The sequence below is a fragment of the Cnephaeus nilssonii genome (assembly GCF_951640355.1).
Source record: "Cnephaeus nilssonii genome assembly, chromosome: 6".
Classification (NCBI taxonomy): domain Eukaryota; kingdom Metazoa; phylum Chordata; class Mammalia; order Chiroptera; family Vespertilionidae; genus Cnephaeus; species Cnephaeus nilssonii.
Genome location: NC_137077.1, coordinates 28,200,648 through 28,221,956, shown reverse-complemented (window position 1 = coordinate 28,221,956; position 21,309 = coordinate 28,200,648). Strand labels below are relative to the sequence as shown.

General features: G+C 36.2%; 1 protein-coding gene across 1 annotated transcript in view; it reads left to right on the top strand.

The window, feature by feature from the left end:
- Nucleotides 1-629: 629 nt before the first annotated feature.
- PLCZ1 (phospholipase C zeta 1) overlaps nt 630-21,309 on the top strand; it is a gene marked incomplete at both ends in the record, with an annotated part of 31,424 nt that continues 10,744 nt past the window's right edge. Inside the window, 6 exons of the mRNA XM_079775426.1 lie at nt 630-684; nt 4,605-4,806; nt 7,871-8,015; nt 12,453-12,602; nt 14,238-14,327; nt 16,048-16,237. Coding sequence (XP_079631552.1) covers nt 630-684; nt 4,605-4,806; nt 7,871-8,015; nt 12,453-12,602; nt 14,238-14,327; nt 16,048-16,237 — 832 coding nt within the window. The remainder of the gene's footprint in view (nt 685-4,604; nt 4,807-7,870; nt 8,016-12,452; nt 12,603-14,237; nt 14,328-16,047; nt 16,238-21,309) is intronic.

The window sequence follows — 21,309 nt, the reverse complement described above, 5'->3', positions numbered from 1 at the left end:
ATATGCAGATACTACCTCCTTCAGGCACTACCTAATTTCTGCAGCACCTGTCGTTTAGTGATCTTGCATGCCTCTGATTTTCTCTGACATTTATGGTGCAGGCTGCATATTAGTAGCATGGGATACATACTGTCTAGCATGGTTTCAAGAAGGCCCTGACAGAGACTGGAATAGGAAAAGAAAATGTGTATTTCAAAAACATACTAGAATACTCATCTTTTTCCAAACCTTATTCTACTCCTGCTACAGCCACTAGGTTTTAAGTGGTGGTGATGCATTAACCTTTTCCCAACTTTAGCACCCCTTCCTGCAGTTTTATATATTTTATCTGAGATACTAATCTAATCTAAGATTCAATAAGTTGTTCTGTATGTTACCAAATATTCTAATTTATTGTTTGTGTATTTTTTTATATTCACAATGTGAGCCCACTAGTGATTTTTTTTTAGTAGGCTAATGACAGGCTGAAGCAAGGAAGAATCACCATAGAAGAATTTAGATCAATTTATCGAAGTATTGTATACAGAGAAGAAATTATTGAGATTTTCAATGTGTATTCTGAAAACCGGAAATTTCTTTTTGAAAAAAATCTGGATGACTTTTTGACACAAGAGCAGTATATAGTTAACATGAGTGAGAGAATTGCTTCTGAGATCATTGAAAAATATGAGCCTGTTGAAGAAGGTAGGCTTGCATTTCAAAGTTTTATCAAATATTTACATTCTTAGCATTTTTTTATGAACTACAGTTATCAAATTCAAATTTTTGGGTGGGTCAAATTTCTTCTGGATAATATAAAATATTGGTAGTTTTATTCTTGTATTTTATAGCATGTATATATATCTTTTAGAAAGCTACATGGTATTTCTTTCCTATTTCATTTTCCAGCTCCTTTCTTTTAACCGCTTTTATATATCTGTCAAATGTTCAGAGATAAGCTTAGTGGTAAAAAGCAATATGAAGATTCTGTTATATGTACTATAATAGAAGAAATTGTCTAAATAGTCATTAATAAGATAAAAATCCAGTTATGGGTAGTCTTCAATCTTTACACATTATATTATTGAAAAAACACATGAATAAATTAGCTAAATGAAAACAATTATAGGAAAGACATAAAATACTACAAAATCACTAATTTCTCCACTGTCTATACACATAATTAACTACAATATTTTAGACACATTTTCAAAATTTTGCTTTTTCTTTATTTTTGAATATAGTCAACTGGTTTAAATTAAATGACCACTTAGGCCAGTGATTTTCAACTGGTGTGCCACAAGAATTTTTAAAACATGCAATACCTGACTATTTAGTCAGGGGCACTGACCTCTTTTGCTTTAGATTGTAAAAAAAAAAAAAAATTAAGAAAATGACAGAAGCAAACACAAAAATAGCTGTCTAGTGTGAATGTATTGAAATTATACCTATCTTTCTTTGTCAGATTGGGAAAAAATATATTTTTTGGTGTGTTGCAAAATTTTAGTAATTACTTCAGGTGTACCATGAGATGAAAAAGGTTGAAAATTGCTGCCTAGACCAATGAGCTTTCATATATTTTTTATTTTTGTTCCATCTTTCAGTGGATTAGAAAAACTTCAAAATTTTTTATTTATGCTAATTTTTAAATAAAATAATGGAAACATTATATAATAAATTATTTTTATAGTTGCCTAAGTAATAAGTTAAAGCATGGTGTTTAATCCTACAGGAATTAATTGGTAGCTCAAAATATTTATTTAACAAGGAGGTATGAAAGTCCAAATTCTGCCTTTGAAAGTTGGTTTATGCCTACCAGTGTTTAACATATAGCATATGAACCAAACTGATTCCTTCATTGAGTCACCCATTCATAATTTATTCAAATATTTATTTGTGGTAACCAAGTATGTTTTTAGGGGAGGAAATATAGTGGGAAATAAGGCAAACTAGATCTATTATATTCTTGATGGGGGTTGGAGGAATTTTGACAATGAAGAATTAGAGATACAAAAGTGTAATTTCAAAGATTGCTATGTAATGTGAAAAAATAAAACAGAAAATCAGAGCGAGTAAACCACCCAGGAAGTCTAGTTTAGGTTGGGTGTTTAAGAGATTCCTCTATGAGGCTGTGACATCTGAGCTTAGGCTTAAATGATGAAAAATAATTAGTCATGTCACAAAAATGTGTGAGCAATGTCTGAGTTGAGGGAAGAAAAGTGTTGGACCTGAGTTGGAAAATTCAAGGTACAAGAGAATAGTGTGGTTGGAACTTGGAGAATGAGGGTGAAATGAATTTGGAGGGATAGTCAGGGATCAAATCATGCCGGTCTTGTAAGTCCTTATTAAGATTTTGGCTTCATGACTCAGTTCTACCTAAAGACTTGGGAGGGTTTTAAGCATAATAGGACTAAATGCAGTGCCAGCAAATGGGAGTTTGATCAGATCACCATTAAAACTTTTTTAGGTTTGCAACAAGATAGTTTGCACCAGAATGTAAAACAACTACAATACTACCACACCTGATGAATTCAGTTAACTTCTTCTTCTTCTTCTTCTTCTTCTTCTTCTTCTTCTTCTTCTTCTTCTTCTTCTTCTTCTTCTTCTTCTTCTTCTTCTTCCTTTTTTAGCAGCAAAGACTTTCTCTAAGGGAGTAGTGAATTGATTTATATTCTGGCTCAAGCTCTTTATCATCAATGACTAGAAATTCACTGATAAGCACTTTTAGTAGAGCTGATTTAGTGAATATTCAAAAAGACATATTTTGGCACTGCTACCTGTAGGTGGTAAAAGATACAACACAATAATGAGATGGTGGCAATGACATCTTGGAATTGTGTTTGCATTTTAGCTATAATATTGCACTGTTCTGTTCATCCATTTCATCTTTTGGAATGTCCTCTGCCTCACTTGGTTTCATACACAGCCAAGTCTTTGCATTTTATATACATGCTTACTGATCACTTTAGAGGTGTATTAAGGCCAATTTTAAATATGATTTTAGAGTCCTATATGTTGCCAAGATTCTCAACTCATCCCATATTGGTATATGACATGTAGCAAATGAGGATTTTAAAAATCCATGAGGTTCTCATCACAATCTTGTAGTTTTAAAGGACACAAAATGAGTTTGATTTCTATTCCATTACCAGAGAACTTTATTTAATTATTTTTTTAGTTCAAAAGGGCTATAAGCCAATTACTGCTAATTGCACTGGGAAAAAGAATCAATTTATGCAACCGTTACTATGATAATATATGATGCATTTGCCCCACAAGTTCCCATAAATTTACATGGCTTTGACACAGAAAGCTTGCATGCCTACAGTGTCCTCTATGCATTTTTTCCTTTTATTTTTTATACAAAAATGGTAATAGTATTTTTGAATGTTAGGTTTTTCACTGTTATGATATCATAAACATTTATTTTTGTCACTATATATTTTTTTTTCTGATACATTATTTTTAAAGGCTGTTTAGTATTGTATTATATCTTGGGCTTTAATTTGTTCCCTCCTCTTATTAAGCATTTATAAATAATGCAAGTGTGAGCGTGCTTGCACACTGATCTTTGTTTGACTCTCTATTTCTATAGTATAAATTCCGGCGATAAAATTCTTTGTTAAGGATCACTCTCTAGTCTAAAACGAATATTCACACCAGCTCTTATTTTAGGATGAACTGAATTATTAACAACAAAAACAACAACAACCAACTTAGAGCTCATATATAGGATAAGTACTCTCATTACCATCATTCCAAACATAGGAGGAAGTTAAATAACATTCTCATTACATAACAAGTGAATAGGTTTAACCCAAGCTGTCTGATTCCACAGCCAGTGTTCTGCTTAAGTAGATAATTTTGGCATAGACCATACTGTGTATAAAAGTTTAGAGATAACTTACTGAAGATGGTAATGTACAAATGACCCAACAATTCAATATTAAGCATTTGTGTCAAAAGATATGTACTGATTGTTTATAGCAGCACTTTTTGTAATAACCCCAAACTGGAAATTACCTAAATGCTCATCAAAAATAGAATCGATAAATAAATTGTGGTGTAATCACTCAATGGCATACTATACAGTATGGGATCAAACAATGTCTAACTGAAAGAATAAATCTTAGAAATGATGTTGAGTAAAATAAACCAGTCACAAAATACAAACTGTATGAGATCATTCATAGAAAGCACAAAACCAAGAGACAACGAAGATATGCTGTTAGAAGCCAGACCATTGAATACCCTTGGGTGGGTTGTGGGGAGAGATTGAATGTTAGCAGGAAGCAAGCTTTTGGGGTGCTCTAATGTTGTGACCTGTGACTTGGGTGCTTGTTAGCTAGATGTTTAGCTTGTGGAAATTCATTGATCTATGACATTTGTACTTGTGTATATTTTTAATATATTAAAAAATCAGATGTAATTGAATAATACATTCTGTACATTAATGTTGAAGAATTAAGGGTATTGCTTAGAAAAATTTGTTTCCAAAGACAAAAATAATATTAATGTTAATTCTAAATGAAACATGCTCTATTACTGAATATGTTTTAAAGTGAGATATAATGTTTATACTGCTAATGATATTATTACACCTTTTTACTTCTTTTTTTTAATAGTTAAGCAAGCAAGCCAGATGTCATTTGAAGGTTTTACAAGATACCTGTGTTCATCTGAATGCCTACTATTTAGTAAAGAATTTAATAATGTTTATCAAGATATGCACCATCCATTAAGTGATTATTTTATCTCAAGTTCACATAATACATACTTGATATCTGACCAACTACTGGGGCCAAGTGACATTTGGGGATATGAAAGGTATTTATTTGGATCTTAAATTTATTACATTTTAAAACCCTTGGAATTTCCCTCTGGTGTCTGCCTCCATTGGTGGGAATTCGCAGTAAAAGCAGGCTGTGAATATTAGGCAATCACATAGGGAAGAGCCATTTTGATTTGTACATATCTTGGAGACCCAACCTTTTGGTGACTATGTAATCTTTCACTTTCCTCCTAATTCTGCCTGCTGACCTCCTTTTCCCAGTTAAATTGTTACTCCAACTTAAAATCTAAGTAAATACATATCTTTACAAACTCAGAAGTGTATCCACTTAGAATTCTGTAAGAATAGCCCAACTCATAGCTATCCATTCATTATAGAATTTTCTATCCATACTTTATTAGTTTAATTAAAAATATAAATTTTAAACAGGTTGATTTAGAAATATAATTACTTTTTAATTCCAAGAATATGTTACACCCAACTGAATATTTAAATTTAAATTTAATTGTATTTCTTCCTCTATTTCTCTACCCACTTGTGGAAGATATCATTTTAGATCATTTTAGAAGACAATTTTTTAAAAATTTCTCTGTTCACGAGAGGTGGTATAATGTAATGCTTACCTATTAATGTTTAAGTTTTTGGTACTGATTTTTCCTCACTTTTTCTCATTTGTTAATTATGTGACAAACATAAACTCCTTGTGCCTAATTGTCTCATCTTTAAAAGAGAAAAACTAATATAAACTGTCCTAATAGCATTAAATATTTTCATCCATATAAAGTCCCTCAAACTTATTTAAGTGGATCATTTCTATACAGAGACAGTAATTTTTATTATTCATTCCCCAAAAAGGGGTCAATGTGAAATAGTAGAAAATGGCTTCACCAATGGAGGAGACTTTCTCTTACATACTTTCTTGTATATTCCTCTGAGTAACTCACATCACTTTTGCTGGGAATCTTATCAAGGAGTCAATATATATAATTTGGTAAAGGTTGTTTGGATCCAAGGATGAAATCAGAACTATCGAGAGAAGTATGTAGCAACAATCAATATTAGGTAGGTTGTCATTCATGAAAAGTTTTTTTCCACAACTGAATTTTTGGTAGTTTCTTTTTTTTGTCTTTTGTTTTCCCAATAGAGAGTTCAAGATTATTCTCTGTTAGCACCCCAAGCAACTGATATCTGTGTTGATAAACAGGGCAAAAAATATACTTTGACAATAACTGAGAGGAGGGCAAAACAAACATTCTTTCCTGGAAATTACCAAACTTTACAAACAGATATTGATCATTCTACAATTTAAAATCCAAATAAATAAACACATAAGCTGAGAAATAAATTCAGTTTGATTTCTACACATATAGCCCATTTTAGAACTTGTACTTAAAATTAGGTGGCCACCTTATTTGCCCATGGAACTACCAGCAGGTCAAACAAGATTTCCTTAGAAGAGGGTTCTCAGGATATTCCTCCAACACTGGGACAAGTGAACTAAGACACTCTGAGATTTTACATTACAGTGCATCTCTATATGCCTGAATAAAGCAGTGTGCACTTAAAAAGTAAGACAAAATGGTCTTAAAAAGCAAACCACCTCAAAACCTCAACAAATAACTTATGAACCATTTAGCTTTATATTGCTTTAGTGAAGCCTCCAATATAAATAAAATTTATTAATTCTCTTCCCCTTTAATGCCCTACCTCCTCAGGTCACTTTCATCTTTTATCTATGTTATTCCCAAAGGAACATAAGGTCCTTTTTTTTTCTTTTTTCTTTTGTTTTCTCCCTGAATTCAACACCTCAACTTCAGTGTCATAATTGCTTTATCTCTCCTCAGTTACACTCCTACCTAAATATTGCTGGAGTCATCTCCCTGAAAAGTTGACTAAAATGATCCCCAAAGAAATACTAGATCTAAAATGTCTATTTTTTGCGAGTGGTTTATTCGGAACTCTGTATTTCTGTTGAAAGAATCACTGATTCCACATCAAGTACTTTGTGCTGGGAGCACACTCTCTTCTGCAGGTTTTTATGTCTCAGGGAAACATTTCTCAAATTCTTCACATTTTATGTCAGATAATTCTTTGTTTACCAGCATTCCTGGCCTCTACCCACTAGATGCCAGTCACAAACCTCTCCTCCATCCCCAGTTATGGTAACAAAAAATGTCTCCACACATTGTCAAATGTTGCCTAGGAGGCAAAATTGTCCTGACTGAGAACCGCTGGCCTGGACACAGTGGGCTAAATTAATATTTGTTTTGGAAAACAAATGCTAACTTGGTTTTCTATGGGAAAAATGTCTTCATGTATGTCAGGGACCTTTTTTTTTAAAAACCATCTCCCTGATACATGAGTAGCACATCTAAGATTCTGATGTTTCAGATCAGCTTCTTTTCATTCATTTGTCTCTCTTCTAAGACTTTGTTTAGAGGATCACTTCTGTCTGCCTTCCATTTTCTTCTTACATATCTATAGCTCTCAGTTTTTTCTAATATAAACACAGTAAATATTTATTTATTTATTTATTTATTTATTTATTTAATATATTTTTATTGTTTTCAGAGAGGAAGGGAGGAGAGAGAGAGAGAAACATCAATGATGAGAGAGACTCATTGATTGGCTGCCTCCTGCACGCCCCCCACTGGGGATGAGCCCACAACCCTGGACATGTGCCCATGAGCAGAATCGAACCTTGGGCGTTTAAGTCCGCAGGCCGATGCTCTATCCACTGAGCCAAACAAGCTAGGGTGACAATAAATATTTATTGATAGTGAACTGTATGACAAACGTTTTCTATGAGACGTATAGAACTTCAAGCATAAGTAATAGGTAGAAACTGCAGGAGTCAGAGCCCATAGCCCTGCCCATGGCACCCTCTTGGCGGTGCTGGAACTGTGGTTGGCCCATAGTTGCTCCATGTTAGGCCATGCTCACAGTAAAGAAGAAGAGAAGTGTGTTCAGTTCAACACAACAACTTACCTTTGTTATGACTTCATTTACACATTTATTGCGAAATTGCAAGTAGTCTTTGGAACATTTTAACATTTTTAATGATCCAGGAATGACTTTATTTTGTTTACATTTTGCTAGTGCCCTTGTGAAAGGATGCCGGTGTCTGGAAATTGATTGCTGGGATGGATCACAAAATGAACCTGTTGTGTACCATGGTTATACACTCACCAGCAAACTCTTGTTTAAAACTGTTATTCAAGCCATACAAAAATATGCATTCATAGTACGTGCGTATCTTTATTAAATTATATTTAAACATAATATAATTTACATGTTTCAAAATTCTATGATTCTTGGTATTAGTTTGGATTAGTGATAATTAAAATTATGGGTTATGATCCATTAGTAGGCAATGAAATTCATGCAGTATATAGTTAATGATAGATTTATCAAAGTTAATCTCCAGTAGTAAGGTACATGTTTCATGGAACTTCTTGTTTAATTATATAAAATGTGTGTTTATTTCATCATAAATATATTTCTTTTTTTAAAAAATATATTTTATTGATTTTTTACAGAGAGGAAGGGAGAGGGATAGAGAGCTAGAAACATCAATGAGAGAGAAACATCGACCAGCTGCCTTTTGCACACCCCCTACCGGGGATGTGCCCTCAACCAAGGTACATGCCCTTGACCGGAATCGAACCTGGGACCTTTCAGTCCGCAAACCGACGCTCTATCCACTGAGCCAAACCGGTTTCAGCATAAATATATTTCTTAATGTATGAAAAAAGTTTGAGAAATATTCTTCTATATAATAGTTTTTCTATATAATAATAAATATTTTACCAATATTCAACTATTTAACTTTCAAGATACAAAAATAAAACGCGTTAAAAATGTATTATCTCCATTGTTGACTTTTTTAATGACTATGGTGGCAACTATTTTATTAAAATATCTTCTTATTGATTTTAAACAGAGAAGGGAGAGAGAGAGAGAGAGAGAGAGAGAGAGAGAGAGAGAGAGAAACATCAAAGAGAGAGAAACATTGAAACACTGATTGGCTGTCTCCTGCATGTCCCATACTGGGGAATGAGCCTCCAACCCAGGAATGCCCTGACCAGGAATCGAATTAGTGACCTCCTGGTGCATGGGTCTATGCTCAACCACTGAGGCATAATGGCTGGGCAAGTGGCAACTATTTCTACAGCAAAAATGTTTAGAAATTTATTTTGGATTTAAAAATTACTATTCAATTGTTAAAGCTAGATTCAAAGATCCAGTTCTTTCTAGAGCTTCTAAAGTCAGCTTACAAATCCAAAGCCTATAAATTGGGTAGGTTTTAATAATCACTCAGTTTTGAATACTTGGCCCCATTTACATACTTGGCGAATTAAGCACCTTTATATATTTTAAATTGTTTTTGTTAACTTAGTATATTTGATTTCTTTCTTAAGTAGTTCAATTGTTGTAAAATTGAAGATATTTAATCTAATCTTACTGAATACTTAATGTATAGCTAATAAATTAATGCATATCTATTAAATTAGACATAAATTTGATAAACTTAAAGTTCTCCTAAATAGATCAGTGTATTAACTATAAAAATAAACATAACTTGCTCTGGCTGGTTTGGCTCAGTGGATAGAACACTGGCCTGCAGACTGAAGGGTTCCAGGTTCGATTCTGGTCAGGGGCACATGCCTGGATTTCGGGATCAATCCCCAGTAGGGGGCATGTAGGAGGCAGCCAATCAATGGTTCTCTCTCATCATTGATGTTTCTCTCTCTCTCCCTCTCCCTTCCTCTCTGAAATCAATAAAAATAAAAAGTACTAAAAATAAACATAACTTAAATTTAAATAAATTGCTGTATCATTTATTAGAAATATAGTATAAAGTAAGTAAATATTCACAAAATATAAAACATGAAAAATTTCTTAAAATGTTGATGAATGGCATTGATTTTCTTAAACATACAATTTCTAATAATTCTAAATTTATATCTTTATCCTAACTTCCTGCTTGAACTCTACACCAATACAGACAACTACACACACATTCTACTTGCATATTTAATAGGCATATTTAACATAAGGTATTTAGATTTGAGCTTCAGATATTCCTCTTTCTGCCAGTCCCACTCTTCTCATGGTCTTCCCAATTTCATTGAATGGTAACTTCTATGTATTTAAGCCTAAAATAAATCATTATTGTCAACTTTAACTCTCTCCTCCTTTTCTCCAACATCTCAGTCAGTTTTTTAGCAAGTCCTGTTGGCTCTACTTTCTTTAATCCCTTCTTCCCATTCTCATTGTCACTGTCCTGGTCAACCACCATCCCCTCTCACATGGATTATTGCAATGACTTCATATCCAATGTTCTTGCTTTTCTTCTTCCTTCCCTGCAGTTTCATCTCAATGTATCAGCCAGAGTGACTTTTTGGTAAGTCAGATCATGTCATTCCCCTTCTCAAAACTTTCAATCCCACTCAGAATGAAAGCTACAATCCACACTGGGACTCCCAAAATCCTACATCCCCTGTTTTCTGTTACCTCTCCTATCCTTTGGCCTTTCTTCCTTGTTTGCTTGTCTATTCTGGCCTTCTTACTCTTTTTCAGACATGTCTCAAAGCCTTTGAACTTGCAATACTTTTTCCAAATATGTGTATAGCAAACTCTCTCACTTAATCCAGGGTGGGTAACGAAGGGAAAAAAATATATAGAGACAATCTTAAAAGTCAAAGGTCTTGCAAGGATGCAAACCCTTACAGCTCTAAGATTTCAAAGATAAGGAGACAAAATGAAAAAAAAAGGCTTTGAGCAGCAAGACTCAATGAACTTTCTCAATTGAACAGCATAAGTCAATTTTGTGGCAAAGATGAGGTTGAAGGTTAGATTTTCTACCATTAACTTGGGAAAGAGATAGCAATGAAATAAAGTAGATTTGGTAACTTGATTGAGGACATAATTTTGGGCATAGATACTGGCACATGCAACTTATTTAGAAGCAAATACATAAGAAAACTAATTTTTAAAGTTAATGGTATTGTCAAAACCAAAACAAAACACAAGTGTGACGCAGGTGAGCATGAAAACAACCCTGGGTCAGGAAGTGAGCTATAAGAAAAGCAAACTCCTCAATACTTACTTCAGATGTGGCCACGAAGGATAAAAGACAAGAGGACCTTTCCAGAGGTTAGAGCCAAGGACCACCACAGAAGCCAAAAAAAAAAAAAAAAAAAAAAAAAAGAGCTTTCCCCATCTGCTAGGCTATCACTTTACCTAGTTTCAAAATCACTTTTTATTTTTGGAAAATGTTTTACATGTTCTCTTATATTAGATGGAGTCTACACATGTGTGTATAAGAACGTATATTGTAGTAGGCTGAATATGGGTCCCTGAAGAAATTAGGTTCTCATTTTTGGAACCTCTAAATGCTACTCTATTTACAAAAATGGGTATTTACTAATGTGATAAAGCTAAAGAATTTGAATGAGAGGATTTTTTAAATCCTGGATTATCTGTTTGGGCCCTAAATGCCATCATATGTATCCTTATGAGGGAGACAAAGGAATATTTCAAGCACACAGGGGAGGAAGCCATGTGAAGACACTGGGGAGGGAGGACAGAGATTGGAGTGATAGGGTCACAAGCCAAGGAATGTTGGCAGCACCTGAAGCTGAAAGAGACAAGGAACAGATTTGCCCTGGAGCTTGTTGATACTTGGAAATATTTTTTTAGCCAGTGAAACTGATTTTAAAATTTTGGCCTCCAGAATTGTGAGAGAATATATTTCTGTTGTTTCAAGCAACCAAGTTTTAGTAATCTGTTACAGCAGCCACAAGAAAGTAAGATTCTGATCCATTAAATAAGTATAATATATATCCTATTTAAATGTCTGGGATAATGCAGCAGACCCTGTAATTCCCTGGCTTGCTTATAAAGTTGGTAAATTTGTGTCCTGATGATCATATATGGAGACAAAATAATTTTGAATAAGATCCAAAAATGAGTGATGCTCTCTATTTTGTAGCAAATTTCAAATTTACAGTGGTGAGAAAGGGCAGAAAATGTCTTTGTAGAGTCACCCTTCTTTAATATATCTCCTATATTATTAAAAACTAGAAATATCTTTATTGTTGTTTTAAATGATAAAACAATTAAGTTTTGATTTTAGCATTTAAAATGGAAAAAGTAGAAAATTAACATTTTCCTTAACTTATCAGTGTTAAAGTTTTCCCCCTCACATTTAAACACATATAAATAAACACATACGTATGTACGGTACTTTGAAAAATAAAAGCGTAGCCTCATATTCTCTGGCAACTGCTTTTCTTCATAAGACTATAGACATATTTCTACAGCAGTGTACTAGTATATAGCTGCACCTCCTTTTTTTTTTTTTTGTACCTCCTTCTTAACCGATCTATATTATCTCTTTAAATGGATATGCCATTATTGATTTAAATAAGTATCTGTCGTTGTATGCTTCAGTTGTTCCCTATACTTCTGGTGCAAACAGTAATCATTTTTCTTTTCCTATAGATTTAACGTTCTCTGATTTGTCAAGCTTAAACGTACTTTCAGTTTAAAAAATGATTATTTTCCAAAGGTACTGAACATTAGGAGGGGTAAAATAGATTAAGTGCTTCTTTGAACGACATTAACATTATTAAGGCGTTCTGAGAAATAACTGTAGTAATGGTTCATTTTTTAGACATCTGACTACCCAGTGGTGCTCTCTTTAGAAAATCACTGCTCCCCTTCCCAACAAGAAGTGATAGCAGACATTTTGCAGTCTGTTTTGGGAGATGCCTTGCTGTCTGATATGCTTGATGATTTTTCAGACAAACTACCTTCACCAGAGGTAACGTTTTATCATAGAAGCTCAGGTTAAGACCAAAAGAACAAAAATATGTCACTATGCTATTGGTTCATGAAACTGGGTTAGAGATCGTTGAGAATGCTTAAATTGGATTATTTGTTGAGGTGTATCTTTGCAATGTGTTGCTTAGAAATGTTTCTATGGACATTTAGGTGAATATATTTTGTATGTTAAGAATTGTGTACAAATTGAAATGTCTATGTATTTATCCTCACAACCTCAGCCCAATGCCTCAGCACCTGGGTGGCAGGTTCCCTATTTTAATCTGCTCAATGTAACTGTCTCTATGGGTCCCTTTCCATGTTCAGTTGAGCATATGCTAGTATTTGGTTTAAAAAAGGCACCCCCCCCCCCATCCTACCCTCAGGATTTCAGTTTGATTTCCAGCTATTTATTTTATTTTATTATTCCTGGTCTTAACCACATTTTTCACTTTCTCATCTCCTCACAACCTACCTAATCGGGATTCCTCTTGCAACTGCACCGTGGTAAATATCTCATTTTGGTCATCAAATACTTTCCTGATGATAAATTCTAATGGACCTATTTCAGTCTTTATCTGACTTATTCCCTTAACAGCATCAAACACTGGGGCTGCCTCCTTCCTTTCCTTAAAGCACTTTCTTGTGTTAACTCCACATTTTTGAGGCTTTCTTCATTCTTCTCTGGCCCTTCCTTCTTAGTTTCCTCTGCTGGCCCCAGTTTTTACCAGATGATAAATGAACTTTTTTTTTTTTTTTTGCAGGATAGTATTGTTTAACAACAAAGAGTTTAATTTTGCTATGTCATCATTTTGGTGCAGAACAGTCTTTTTTTAATATTTTAATATTTCTCTTTATATTTTTTACTCATTTTATTTAATTGAGTGAAAAATTTAAAGATGAAGGTGTTTTGACAGTAGTGACAGGAGCACAGGGTTCATGATAGAATTGAGACAGACAAAAGAAACTGAACATACGGAAAAACTTTCACCTCATAATGCCCACAGGCTAAATTTGTCCAATTGTGACAGAAAATAAACATTAAATAACTTGTGCAAAGTGCTGGAAACACCATGAAATATTTAGTATAAGAATCATGATATAATTCAGTAAGTTATAATAATTTTAGCTTTATAGGAATAGAATTCCTCCTCCTATTATTTAAAAATCCATTTTTAGCATTTGGATATACAGTTTTCATTAAAGTTTTTGCTTCCATACTAAAGTAAGGAAATGCTTTCCAGTGAATAAATAAGGAATTAGAGATAAAGTGATTTTATCATACTGCACTCAGTCTTCAATGTACCAAAAAAAAAAAAAAAAAAAAATGCCTGGAGACTTGTTAAAGAGGCATATTCCAGTCTCACAACTCAGGATTCTGAGTCTCTAATTTTGAAGTCAGAAATGAATCTACAACAATCATAACAGGCTTATTTTTTGGTGAATTTTGGTCAATGCTATAATATTACTGGTGTCTATTAGGGTACCTATAGAGGTATGGAAAAGATGGATCTCTTACATGTGTTACTACTGTGAGCTAACTGCAAATCTGATGAAAGACTTTCCAATGACTGTTACAAATGCAAACTTACCTGTAAATGTGTAATTGTATCTGTTTTTCAAATTTTCTCTGTAGGCATTAAAATTCAAAATATTAGTTAGAAACAAGAAAATAGGAACTTTAATAGAAACCCATTCAAGGAGAGGTTTGGATAAGCATGGTAAAGTAGAGGAATTTGAAGAATTTGAAGATATAGATCATGAAGAGGAAGCGGACAAAGCCAAAAGTTCAAGACCATTGGCTACTTTAACAAACAGTCCAGAAAAGGAAGCAGAGTCAAAGACTACAGGTGGATTTGCACTTTTCAGGAAAAAGAAGGTGAGATCATGATTTGAGAAAATCTTACAAGTGATTGAAAAGTTGTTTTATTTTCTTATTGGTGGAGAATTAAAATATTTTTTTGAGAGAAATATTTTTTCTCCTTATAAAAACTTTAGTTTATCATTCAATTATTTTTGGGAAAAATTAGCAGTAGAAAATAATTTTTAAAAGTTATCTCTTTTCCTGTTGTTTTAATCTCTTTCTCTATAGTGACAAATATTATGTGGTATTATGTGCTAGGCATTGCGCAGTGTACAAAAGAAACAAACAATATAATGTCTTTGCCTTCAAGAAGATCAGACTGTCAGAGATAAGAAAATCACTGTTTGTAAAATATCCTATATAATAAAAGCCTAATATGCAAATCAACTGAATCATGGAATGACCAGTGAAACGACCGGTCGCTATGATGTGCACTGACCACCAGGGGGCAGACGCTCAATGCAGGAGCTGCCCCAAGCCCACAGGCTCCAGGCTAGCCAAGGCAGGTTCCATCAGGGAGCCCCCTGATTGCCCTGCTGGTCGCCCTGGCAAGCAGGTGGTGGCGGGGGGTCGGGGGAGGGACCAGCCAGTGAGGGGGCGGCACCAGGCTGGCCAAGGGGGCTGCCAGCAGGAGCCCCTGATTGCCCCACCAGTTGCCCCACAGATGGGCCCTTATCGCTGGCCAGGCCTAGGGACCCTACTCGTGCATGAATTTCATGCACTGGGCCTCTAGTAGTATTATAAGTATACAAATTAACATGACATAAGAAGGCATATCAGCTTGCAAGTGATAGAAACAAATTTGTCTGTTTTAAGTAAAAGTTATTAATTTTTGGTGCAATTAATTAATAATTGCCCTGCATAAATGAAAAGTTTAGGGAAAGGAATGTTACTTTCAGGAAAGACTTGGTATCATTTCTCCAGCAAAGTCCACAGAACTTTGTTTTTTTTCTCCAACTTTAGACTCACTTTCCCTATATTGGTGCAAGACTGTATCTGCTTTCAGGTTCCAATCCAGTGGCAGGCCCATCTAGCTCTCAGATGACCAAGCAAATTCTTTTTGTACATTGGCTCTGACCCAGTTATTTGCACATCCCTGAACCTATTAGTGTTGCTACGGAAGGCAAAGCTTTGATTAGTCAGGCCCAGTTCATATTATCGATACTTAAGCACATAGATTTAGCATGAGCACAAAATGTTTTTCCCAAACAAAACTTGGGAAGCGGCTAACAGAAGTATAGAGCATATAGATGCAGGGCTGTAAAAGAGCCAATGTATACTCTACAACAGAAGTTACTCCAAGATGTTATATCATCCTGGAAATATGACTTACTCAGGACTAAAATTCCTAAATTTGCAAATTCATGACAGCAAACTGAAGTCTTTGGGAAAAAGAAAATAACAGTTACATTAATTGAGATTTTTAGGTTTGAGCTATTTCATCTTAACATAAAGTACTGTCATAAAATATAATCACATTGACCCAATTCAAATAGTTTTTGAGGAGATAATCTTTTGAAAAGACCCAAATTGTTGATTTGAATGCATATTTTCTCTGTTGGAAAAAAATTCAAATTATTAGTGCAAAAATGTGAAATTACTGCTTTATTTTTACACCTTGAAGGTAAAAGTGGCCATGGCCCTATCTGATCTTGTCATTTATACTAAAGCTGAGAAGTTCAGAAACTTTAGCTATTCAAGAGAGTATCAACAATTCTATGAAAGTAATTCTATTGAGGAGTCAACAGCTCGGAAACTTTCCAAGTTAAGAGGTAAATTCCTATGGTTCAAAGAGATGAAATGTTTAAATGTTGTTATAGTCACTGCTAAGGTCTCAAGATGGGTCAATGGAATTTCTAAAAATTACATTCTCATAAAATTTCAACATATTTAGCATATTTTAAAAAGGTTATATGCCTCAAGTACATTAAGTTTTATTTCACAGAACTCAACCAATAGTCAACTTCTTTAAATCATGAAGTTTTGATTGAGACTGTCTAGTGTGGACACCTCGGTGACTGGGGCTGTGATGAGTGGTTTACATGGGAGGGCAGAGAATGACAATTTTGCACAGAAAGGCAGAACCAAATTTACAAGTAACATGAACTTTGTCCTGAAATCAAAGGGGGAGCAGGAGAAGATTGAAATCTCAGGAATTACATGATTTCTGGTGTGTTTCTGAAAGATGCCTCGATAGCCCCATAAGGGTGAGACTGTCTACAGGGAAGAGAGGATGAAGGCCTCGGTGAGAGTGGAGCCAGAGTGAACTCTTTGGACTTAGGATCTAAGAGGTAGAGTTAAGTAGACCTGGAGGCTGTCGTATGTCTGAGGTGAAGGAGAGGGAGGAAATTGCACCCAGGCCAGCCTACCAGGCGGCTGAGCTGAGTGCGCATTGCCACAGCACACCTGTAGAGGGACATTTGTCTCTGCATCTTCTTTTACCTGTGTTCTGATTCTAAATCGGAGGTGGGTTATTCTGTTTGGTAGAGCCCAGATGCAACAAAGCCTGGGAAACACAATGGGAAGCAGACCCTACCCTCTTCTCAGACTTATATGGCAGGGAATATCCTCAACTTAAAAAGTGATGGGTCGCTAACTCAACAGTCAGATGACTCAAAGTGCTTCTGAGAAATTGCAATCTACCATCTTGTGTAAAAATTGGCACCTGCAACTGACTTGTGGAAGGCTGTTGGCTGTTTGGAAATGTGGATTTTTATATATTTGTTGGTTAACCTCATTAGGTTGGCCACTGGTACCCATGCATTTGGAGGTATATTTTAGCTCATCTCCTTAAACTTCCTATTAGAAAGACCCTGAATATTATAGATCTTGGATGTTTTTGTTTTTAAATTGCAGATAGTGACCAAAATCACTTCAGTAGGCATGGACCAAAGTTAACATATGTAATGTAATGTAATGTAATGTAATGTAATGTAATGTAATGTAATGTAATGTAATGTAATGTAGTATATGTATGCAGTGAGAATAAGTATTTTATTTATAAATTATAATTGTGTGTGTGTGTTGGGTTGTGATACAAATATATTTTTCACTGTAAAGTCTTGTCAACAGTGTTTGAATTTGAATGATCTACTTTATTGTTCCCTGTCCTTTCAAACAATTGAGTGTTCTCTGTTGTTGTTCATGGGGTTAGGACCTTTAGGTACAACAAAAGGAGTAATAATTCTCTCACTCTCATTATATTAAACACTTGCTCAAACACTGAAAAGGGACTGGGTAATTCTGAGTAGAGTTAAAAAGTGTAGGATCACCATTTCTTTGGATAGAGTATAGAGCATTTTTCTTGAACCCAAAGTCAATAGTAAATAATTAGTGATATAGGCAAAGGTGTACTGCAAGGATGTCCATCATTATTAAAAACATAATAAACATCTGTATAATAAAAGCCTAAGTGACCGTTAAGGCAGAACGACCAGAACGACTGGTCGCTATGATGCATACTGACCATCAGGGGGCAGACACTCAATGCAGGAGCTGCCCCCTGGTGGTCAGTGTGCTCTGGGAGCGCCGCTCAGCCAGAAACCAGGCTCACAGCTGGCAAGTGCAGCAGCAGTGGCGGGAGCCTCTCCTGCCTCTGTAGCAGTGCTAAGGAGCAGTGAGCTGAGCAGTAAGGAGGAGCAAGCAGGCGGGCGGTAAGGAGTGAGGGGTCCTGGACTGTGTGGGGAGCGGGCCTAAGCCGGTAGGCGGACATTCCCCAAGAGGTCCCAGACTGTGAGAGGGCACAGGCTGGGCTGAGGGACCCCCCTCCCCTCCATTGCACGAATTTCATGCACCAGGCCTCTAGTTAAGTTTATAATAAGAAAAAATAAGAAACAGCAATGTCCATACATATATTTTTTTAGTCATTAAAAATAATATGGTAGGTGAATATTATTGAAGTGGAATGATTTTCATGTTATTTTAGTAAATAAAAATAAGTTCATAAAAGGGAATAAATAATATTCAATTAAAAATAAATATGAACATATGACAAAAGAATGGAAATATTTATACCAAGATGTTATCAGTGGTTATTATTTTAGTGAAAAGATTATATGTGGTTTTATTTCTTATTTTTAAAATTTGATTTTCTCATTTATCTAAAATGAAGATGAATTGTATTAGTAATAACAGCATATTTTTATTTCTAAAGGTCAATCTCAGAAGTAACAAAAGCATATTATGTTAAGAGTCTATAGTGATTATTCATGCTTATTGCTTTGTAGATGAGAAAAAATAAAGCCCAGAAGAACACATTTTACCTAAAGATAAACATCTAGCTTAGCACTGGATAAGGGATCATGATACTGGGATGCACATGCATTTAAATATGAGTAGCTTCAAAATACACTTTTGTCTCAAAGAGTGTATAACTTCTAAAAATGAGAGCTGATGAAGTTAACTGTAATTAGTGTTAACTTTAGTAACTAATTTTTTGCTTGGTAGTGCTTCCTAAAGAATAATATTCAGGATGAGTATGGCAATGGTTCTGTTCTAGTTGACTAGCAAACACAGTGGGCTGGCTATAGGCATTAATCATTTATCCCATAACTGGTCACCATATTAGAAAGAATAGGTGTCTCAGAGAAACAAAAAATTGTGTTAAAAAAATTGAAGTGTCCAATGGTAGAGGGTGTAAATTAGTTTTGCATCACAAGTAATTTAAATAGAATATATGAAGGTGAAGGGATTAAGAAGTACAAATTAATTATTACAGGATAGTCATGAAGATGTAAAATACAGTATAGGAAATATAGCCAATAAAATTCTAATAAATATGGTGTCAGGTGGATATAAGATTTATCGGGATGATCACTTAGTAAGTTATATAATGTCCAATCATTGGGGTATATACCTGAAACTAATATAATATTGCATGTCAACTAAAATTGAAAAATTAAAAAAATGATTGAAATAAAAAAATAAAGTGTCAAGAAATAAAAATAGAAACATAAAGAATATATAAGTAGAAACAAAAAATATATAAATTCAAATAAATTATGTGTGTGTGTTAATGTACACTACAAGTATAGACCTTATCTCAGTAAGAAAAACAATTGAAATAATCAGAAACATTGGGAGATAGCAATTTTTTTTTTTTTCAGTGTAAGGATGCAAACAGAAATGGAATGAATTTTGGGGGAAGATGTAGTGGTGGTTGGGATTGGCAGCTGAATTGAATAACTTTAAGGTCCCATTCTACCCTGGGAATCTATTAAATATTCAACTGAGTTAATAATAGCATCATATAGCTTTATATGACTTACATGTGATTATGTCCTAGTGTGAAAACCAAAGTAAGGCAAAATCTGGAATGATACTACTTTTTAAAAAAAATGAATGCATTTTACTTTGGAATTTTATATATCCTTATGTGAAAGTGAAATTAATTTGGATGTAAACCACCCCCCCAAAAAAATCCCCCAAACATGTTATCTAATCACTTTTTCTCAGGTGAATGATTAGTGTGCATAAAATCCTATCTAATAAAAGAGTAATATGCAAATTGACCATCACTCCAGGACACAAGATGGCTGCCCCTATGTGGTCAAAGATGGCTGCCCCCATGTGGACACAAGATGGCCACCACAAGATTGCCTGCAGGGGAGGGCAGTTGTCGGCAGTTGTGGGTGGCCAGGCCACCAGAGGAGGGCAGTTGGGGGAGACCAGGCCAGCAAGGGAGGGCAGTTGGGGGGGACCCAGGCCTGCAGGGAAGGGCAGTTGGGGGGACCAGACCTGCAGGGGAGGGCAGTTGTGGGCAATCAGGCAAGCAGGGAGGGCAGTTAGGGGTGACCGGGCCAGCAGAGGAGGGCAGTTGGGGGAGACCAGGCCAGCAGGAGAGGGCAGTTGGGGGTGACCAGGACTGCAGGAGAGGGCAGTTGGGGAGGACCAGGCCTACAGGGGTGGACAGTTCGGGGGGACCAGGGCAGCAGGGGAGGGCAATTGGGGGGGCAGGACTGCAGGGAAGGGCAGTTGGGAAGGGGACCAGGCTGCAGGGGAGGACAGTTGGGGGTACCCAGGCCTGCAGGGGAGGACAGTTGCGGGGGGACCCAGGCCTGAAGGGGAGGGCAGTTGTGGGCAATCAGGCCAGCAGGGAGGGCAGTTAGGGATGACTGGGCCAACAGAGGAGGGCAGTTGGGGGAGATCAGGCCAGCAGGGGAGGGCAGTTCAGGGGACCAGGCCAGCAGGGGAGGGCAGTTGGGGGGGGCAGACCTGCAGTGGAGGGCCGTTGGGGGGGGACCAGGCCTGCAGGGGAGGACAGTTGAGGGGGACCCAGGCCTGCAGAGGAGGGCAGTTGGGGGGGACCAGGCCTACAGGGGAGGGCAGTTGGGGGGGACCAGGCTTGCAGGGGAGGGCAGTTGGGGGTGACCGGGCCAGCAGGGGAGGACAGTTAGGGGCCACCAGGCCTGTAGGAGAGGACAGTTAGGGTTGACCAGACTGGAAGGGAAGAGCAGTGGGGGTGACCAGGACGGCAGGGGAGGGCAGTTAGGAGCAATCGGGCTGGCTGGGGAGCAGTTAGATGTTGATCAGGCTGGCAGAGAGTGGTTAGGGGGTGATCAGGCTGGCAGGCAGAACTGGTTAGGGGCAATCAGGCAGAGGCAGGCGATCGGTTGGGAGTCAGCAGTCCTGGATTGTGAGAGGGATGTCCGACCGCCCATTTAGGCCCGATCCCAGTGGGCGGTCGGACATCCCTCAAGGAGTCCCAGATTGAAGAGGGTGCAGGCTGGGCTGAGGGACACCCCCCCCATGCACGAATTTCATGCACCAGGCCTCTAGTTGTGTAATAAATTATTATTACCTTCTTAATAATGGTGAATTACACTGTCAAATACAAAGGCATAAA